The sequence below is a fragment of the Lepisma saccharinum genome, unplaced genomic scaffold (genome assembly GCF_977018435.1).
Source record: "Lepisma saccharinum unplaced genomic scaffold, izLepSacc3.1 HAP1_SCAFFOLD_43, whole genome shotgun sequence".
NCBI classification, from domain to species: Eukaryota; Metazoa; Arthropoda; class Insecta; order Zygentoma; family Lepismatidae; genus Lepisma; species Lepisma saccharinum.
In genome coordinates, this window is record NW_028142903.1 from 2,574,567 (window position 1) to 2,582,101 (window position 7,535).

At 51.0% G+C, this 7,535-nt stretch overlaps 1 protein-coding gene across 1 annotated transcript; it reads right to left on the reverse strand.

The window, feature by feature from the left end:
- Positions 1–4,549: 4,549 nt before the first annotated feature.
- Positions 4,550–5,875, reverse strand: LOC145982274 (uncharacterized protein F54H12.2-like). The gene has a single exon (XM_083115846.1). It carries the CDS (start codon positions 5,873–5,875, stop codon positions 4,550–4,552), a length of 1,326 nt encoding a protein of 441 aa, XP_082971972.1.
- Between the last annotated feature and the right edge of the window lie 1,660 nt (positions 5,876–7,535).

Consider the following 7,535-nt stretch of genomic DNA (forward strand, 5'->3'; position numbering starts at 1 on the left):
AAGCCCAATCAATCGAGAAGGATATTCAAGGACTTGTGGCCCTGTACCAGACTATGCAGTTACTACAGAAGTCGTGTCCCAAAATAGAAATGTTTTTTGCAAGAGTTGTGAACGAGGAACCTATAAGGTCCTACTATACAATGCGAAGTGCGTATGATTTGTATAAACTATTCAAGAAGCAGAACTTCGCGGGAGCAGATAAGTCTCTCACCGCTAAATACAGAATGTAGTTATTCTCTAAGGATATTCAGAACTGGTGGCCCCCCCTCCCCTGCCCCCCAAAATAGAAGTGTTTTTTGTTTTTGTTTGCTGAACCCATAAGGTCCTACTACACTATTACAGAATGTAGCAAATCGAGAGAGGGGACTATAAAGTCGTGCCCCCCAAATAGAAGTGTTTTATTTCTTTTCATTTTCTTGCAAGTGTGTGGAGAACCCATAAGGTCCTACTACACTAAGTGAAGTGCGTATGATATGTATAAGTACCGTAGAATGTAGAACGTGTGTGCAAAACTAAATAAAGAAAAGATTTTTCCCTGAACGCTGTGCGTGTTTTGTTTGTTTACCTCAAACTAGAGTTTGAATAGCTGTGTATATGTACACTATTTTGTTTGGTGAGTCTATCCATGCTGAGATTCGAATCTATGTCGTTCCCCCCGGCTGGCGTGTGCTAACCACTTCGCCACAAGGGTCGGCAAAACTAACTTATGCGTGTGTAAAGAGAAGATTCGAATCCAGGTCGTTTTCCCCCTCTGGCGTATGCTAACCACTTCGCCACAGGGGTCGGCAAAACTATCTTATGCTTGTGTAAGGAGGAGAAGATTCGAATCCAGGTCGTTCCTCCCGGCTGGCGCGTGCTAACCACTCCGCCACAAGGGTCGGCAAAACTAACGTATTTGTGTGACACCTACTGAGGCGTCCGACTCTAACCACTTCGCCATAAGGGTCGGCGCTAACACAAGTGTGTATATATATATGCTACGAGTGTCGAACCAAGGATGAGAGAGATAGAGAAAAAAAAAGAGAGAGAGGAATGGTACTTACGAGGGAAACCACATCGGGCGAATGTTGATGTTGCATCTTGATAATATTAAAGAACTTTTCACGCACACGTTTTAAAAGTACAAATGAGGCAAAGAATAGCGTATTCCGTCCTTTTATGCATTTAAAGATCTCTGCAAGAGGTTCATTTATCGTGGAGGGCATCTCCCCCAAATCGGCAACCGGCAGCAGGAACGTGTGGGGTGAGCAAAAACAATTCGCACGTGTGGCGAAAACCCGACAGTGTTGCAGCCCCAGGGTAAAGAACACCAGATGTAGTTTTTCCCTCCGCGCGGGAGAAATGACTTTCAGCGGAGGCGGCGGTGTCGATGACTAGGCCAGCTGTCGCTCGGGAGGAGTGGGGGAGCGACAGCGCTGCTGCCCCGCCAGATGTCGTGTTTTTCCTCTCCTTCGAACCATTTCGCTCTTTCGCAAAGCAAGCCGGTGGGTCGACCGCCTCGTGGATGTGTAGTGGTTAGCGCAGAGAGTCCGACCTGGTAGGAAAGAGAGAGAGAGAGAGAGAGAGGCGTCGGAGCCATATCTCTCGCTCTTTCTTCTCTCCAGTCGACCTAGTCTACTATGCTACGGCTAGGAGAGAGAGAGAGAGAGAGAGAGAGAGAGAGAGAGGCGTCTGAGCCATCTCTCTCGCTCTTTCTTCTCTCCAGTCGACCTAGTCTACTATGCTACGGCTAGGAGAGAGAGAGAGAGAGAGAGAGGCGTCTGAGCCATTTCTCTCGCTCTTTCTTCTCTCCAGTCGACCTAGTCTACTATGCTACGGCTAGGAGGGAGAGCGAGAGAGAGAGAGAATCACGCAAAGTGGCGTCCAATGGCGCCTTTGGCGCCATTGGACGGCCTTTGGCCGCCGCGCGCGCAGGGGTTCGCCTCGCTTTCGCTCTCTCCGTGCTTCTGGAAGGGATGCGTTGAAATGAAACACAACGGACATATGTGAACAAATCATTTTATTTGGTTAAAAACACACAAAAGCATACAAAATAAGAAATCATCATTAGCAGCAGCAGTATTCGTAGTAGTAGTGGTAGTAGGCACGTTCTGCATCACCATCGACATAAGTAGTTAAGGAGTGCCACAAGTAGTAGTAGTGGTAGAAGGCATGTTCTGCATCACCATCGACATAAGTAGTTAAGGGGTGTCCATGTCGTCAGTAGTAGTAGGTGTTGGTAGGTTCTGTCACTGCGCATGCCAGCGTCGGAAGTAAGCCTTCATGATGGGATGATACAGCTCCAGAAATTCTTCCCATTGTGCGGCACTCATCACAACGCTTCCGTGCTCGTCCTGGAGGATCACCACAAAGTCACTCATGCAGTCTTTGACGATCACTCGGAACGTGGAGGTGATGACGAACTTGACGCTTCTGCGACGAGAACAATCCAGATGACGTTCGTGGCAAAGATGCAATATCGGTGACAGAGTCTTCACGAGCTCGATGTACTTGTCCGTGTCGAGGATCACCGTGGACTCATCCTTGCGGAAGACGACCGAAGTGGCATCCTGTTTGTCCACCACGGACACTTCCAGGCTCTCGTCAACGGCGAAAACGACCTTCTCCATGCTGCTGCAGTCACACACTGGGCGACGAACTTCTAGATTTCACTATATTTATGGTTTCTGCAGCTGCGCACGCACGATGCGCAGAAGGTCGTTGTGGAAACGTTGAAGTATGGAGCGACGTGGAGGGGGAGGGGGAAGTATCTTGGTTATCCTGTCGTCCTCGGCGTGCCGTTGCACGCAAGCTGAGACATGTTCGTGGAGATGCTCGTAGAAGGTCATGTATGCCGACAGAAGTCGTCTGATGCTCAGATAACGGTAGAATTCAGCTTCGTTCCAGTGGATCTTCCTATCGCCCACGATAAGCATGAGATGGTGTTTGGAGAACAACGTCATGGTACCGATGGCCATACACTTCTCCTGATCTGCAACCTCGCCTTCTTCTTCTTCTTCACCGGCGGCGATGTCCGGTTTCAGGTCGAAGCTGTACCTCTCGCCCGTCTTGAAGTATCGCGCCATAGGGGCGGGATCGAGCGCTAGGAATTTTCGGAACACGTTCCACTCGACGGCGATGTCCAGATGGTGAGATCGAAGGAACACGCAAGGAACACATCCTGCTTCCCTGCCGCCGCCGCCGAAAACACGTCGATACCCGATCAGGATGCATTTGGTGTGCGACGGACTGAGATACTCGATGCTGGGTAGGAGGAACAGACCGTCTCCACCGTCGGAACGTACTCTGCTGCTCTTTTTGGTCCCTTGGATGTAGGCGAAATCGTTGTCTTCTTCTTCTTCTGGTGCTCTCCCCCGGCTGTCGCCGCTCTCCGCTGTCAGCATCGCTGAACCTTTTCTTCGCACTTCCGTCTCCGACATCCTCCCTCTCCGCTCGACTCTCTGCCACATCCACGTCTCGCTCTCTGTACTTATGTGACTGCCGCTCCCGCCGCCAGCGCCGCCGCCGCCGCCGCCGCCACGTCATCGATGGGGTTGCGTCACCAGACTCACTGCTCGACGACGACGACATCTGCTGCTGCTACTGAAACAACAAGGAGGGGGAGGGTGAGACAGATCTGTTTTGTTACCAATCGTTGTTCATGATGATACGTCTGTCTTTTGTAATTTCCACCAATGCGTCGCGGAGTAGGTACTCGATGCTCGGAGGGTGGGAACGTGATGTGCTTTGGAAATCGTTGTCTTTTTCTTCTGGTGCTTTCCCGCTCTCTACCACAGCCACCTTCTGCTCCATCATAGCTGAACCTCTTCCTCTTCTTCGCACGTCCGTCTCCGACATCCTCCGCTCGACTCTCTGCCAAATCCACGTCTCGCTCTCTGTACTTATGGAACTCGCTGTTCGACGTCATTTCCTGCAGCTGCAACAACAAGGAGGAGGAGGGGCGTGTTTGTGGCTGTTGTACCGTGGGCGGCAAATCTGGTTGCAATGTGTCTGCAGTGGCGACGCTCTGCAGGGTGATCGGAAATAGTGGTTAAACAGGCGCACTACTTCCCGATCATTTTGCGTGAAACAATCGGTGAAATGCGAGTAAAACGGGTATTCCGACGTTGACAGACATGCATGATGCAGGTACACGCAACAGTATTGTCCGCACACTGTGCTGAGGAAGCCCTGCAGCTGTCGAGAGTTGCTCCCCCACCGGATGCAATTGCGGTCCAAAAAGCGACGAAAGGAAGGTCGGATAGGTTCGATCCCGTACGAATCAAAGTACCGTCCGTAACCCTGAGCGTCCACGTGTATGGCGACCCAATGTTGACCCTCTTTGCCGTATGGGTCGGTGTTGGCAACGAACACTGCAGGTTTCTTCACGACGACGACGTCGGCCAACATGTCGCTCGGGTACACCCCTTGGAATGCAACCCGGGTTACGTGGTTTCCAGCGAGGGCATCATGGATCTGGGTCGTGTTCATCGTCCAAATAGTTCACATGTGGGTAGTGAACACTGTTTTATAATTCTTCTTCTTCTTCTTCTCAGCGATCTTTGGTGGACTACCCGTCGTGGTTAAAGATGACACGTCTGTCTTTTGTAATTTCCACCGATGCGTCGTAGAGCAGGTAGATCAGACACGTCATCGCCCTGCTGAGAGGGTTCTTGAATCGTGCCTCGATGCGGAGTTCACCCTTTTCCGGAAGACTTCTACAGTTGTTGTCGTCGGCGAGATCCGGTGTCAGTAGGTAACACAGCATAAAGTAACCGTTTGCAAACATCTCCCTGGTGATCATATGACCTTTGTCGGAGTGATGGATGTTCGTCCCTGTGAAGAGTGTCTCGTAGCCTCGGGTGATCGCTCCACGCTCGAAATCCATTTCCAACGGTGCAGTCTGAACGAGCTGTTCTCTGACGTAGAGTGCAAAGTAGTTGAGGGACTCCGGCGTCAGGTGGAACGGGTTCGTGTTGGGAGTCCCCACGAACGCGTTGTTGGGCACCATTGTGAAGAGCAGGAAGGTCGGTATCGTTCCGTTGGTGATGTTGTTCAATGTCAGCGACTTTCCGCCCGAAGGAACAGTGAAGGTTTTCAGCTCCGAACGCTTGAAGAAGTATTTTGCGTTGCTCTTCTGTAACGCCATGCTGTGCGCCACCAGGAACGATGGGCTGATCGTGAAGTGGTTCACGTAGAGAGCTGCTTTCAGGATCTGGATTGTCACCGGCGAGGTCGCACCTTCTCCCCAAATGTAGAATTCATTCTTCGCCTTGGTCAGCACCACCTTCATGTCCACGTCATTCAGAAGGTACCGCTCCTGATTGAAAAAGTCCACGTTGAGTCTCGAAATCAGTTCCACCTCATTCTGGATTTCGCTCGTGTCGGCATCGTTGGCGCTCCCACCTTGGAACAATTCCCAACGCTTCTTGAATCCTTCGTTGCTGGTCGTGTTGGGTTCGTTATTTGTGTCCAGGTAGAAACCACTCGACGTAAGGTGAGTGTGCAGAGCATCCTTTCCAAAGTTGACCACGTTCGTGAGATACGACTTATAGGGGTAATTGGTGCTAGAACCTGTCACCAACGTGTTGTTCAGGTAGACGCTAATTTGACTGAAGAGCGAGTGTTCCACATTGTTCACCACACCCCACTTCTTTGTTTCGGCTGCGTTGTATGTCAACAACGTTCCATCCGGTTTAGTCATCCGACACGTAACACCAAGACGTGTTGTTGGCAACCATCTGTAGGAATTGCTTGGTCCCTTGCTGAGAAACTGATAAACGGTCGCATTGTCCATCGACGAGATGGGGTGACATATTTCCTGGAAGTTCCCTGTAATCGCCGTCTGGAGACATGGTTCCTCGAATATATCCATTTCCGGTAACATTCCCTCCATGGTCATTACGCTCGCTCGCGAGATCCACGTCGGGTAGCACAAACCCTTCGACTGGAATCTTCGTCTTGGTTTCAGTGCCTTTATAACGTTCTAGTCTCTCTCTATACTAGGGTGCGGAGAATAGGTCCGTGAAGGTTCTTCGGTTGTGGCCGCGACGACGACGACGCACTACGGTGGCTGTCCTTCGCTTCCTCGTCGTTGACGTCTTCCTTTTTGTGTTGCGTGCTGCTCTTCTTCTTCTTCTTCTTGGTCCGACCAACCTCGTCGTCGTCGTCGTCTTTCGTGCTCGTTTGCGTGGTCTGTTCAACCGCCTTCGTTTGATGCCCGAACCTGTCATCTGCTTCACTTTCGCCTCAGCCTTGTTCTGTAGATTTGTCCTGGACTCGTGCAGACGCTTCCGTACAATGTCGCGGACTGGTCCTTGCGACGTGGCGACATCTCCTAATATATTTGCTCCGGTCCGCAACGCTTCCTTACCCAACGCTTTAGCACCAGACACCACCAGCGGTTTCACCGTGCGGAACAACCAGGGGAAAAAAGAACCTAATATGCCGTGTCCACGTTGGTACCTTCTTCCCTGGTAGTACGGACCCACACCGCGACCGGTTTGAGCCTGGAAGGTATAGTAATCGACGATCGAATTGGTCATCGTGACGGACTTTCTCCGAATGTCCATCTCTACTAACGTCTCGATCTTTTAAGGATCTCTCTGCTGCCGCCTTTGTCGAAAGTGTAGCACCGCTAGGGATGGTATGTTGTTGGCGTGAAAAGGTAAGGGTTCGTTTTTATCGTTCCGGAACTCGATGTCGATGGTTTCGAAGGTGTATTTGTCGAGCGGGTGATAGTACACTCTGTCAAACTTGTGATGTGCCACGGTGCGGTTACCCAACATCGAAAAATCCTGGGAAATTACTCGCAACAGGCGGGACCTGACGTCCCCGGTGAATTGGTGTTCGATAATGTCGCAATACACAAAGACCAGCTGGCTGTTGAATGGTGTGACCGTGGGTGGGACACCGTGAAAGACGGATCTACCATCTTGATCCACCTTGTCGAGGTTGTATCTCAGGGCACTCGCAGTATTGATCATGTCGTTCTTTGTACCTTCCGCATCCCCCTTGTCCGGGAGGAGATTGTGAATGTTGGCCAACAGTTCGGTCGGGGAGGTGTACAGCTGCGGCGGTAGTTCCAGGATTTGATCGTGAAGACCGATCTTGATTGTGTTTCTTGTGGAGAGTACCTTCACGTTGTACGGGTAATTGTAAGACTTTCCACCTCCGCCGCCGCCGCCGCCGTCGCCGTCGTCGCCACTTTCATTCATCTTCCTTTTCTTGTGATCCGGTGGAGGCACGCGTATCACGTTAGGGTCATCTTCCTCGGTCTTCTTCTCCTCACCACCACCACCACCATCATCTAATTTTCGTGACACAGATCCACGTCCTACGTTCGAGTCTTCCACTTCTTCCTCCTCAGGGGTGGGTATCAGCGTTTCTCCTGGTATCGGTAACGTCATGCCATAGTAGAGGTCGGCGTCATCTCTCTTTTCTCGTTCTCCACGCAATTTTTTTCTTCTCCTTTCGTCATCCTCTTCGTCTTTGTGCACACCTTTCCCGAAGATTGCCTCTATGTTGCTGATGAAATCGTCGATGTAGGAGCGCAT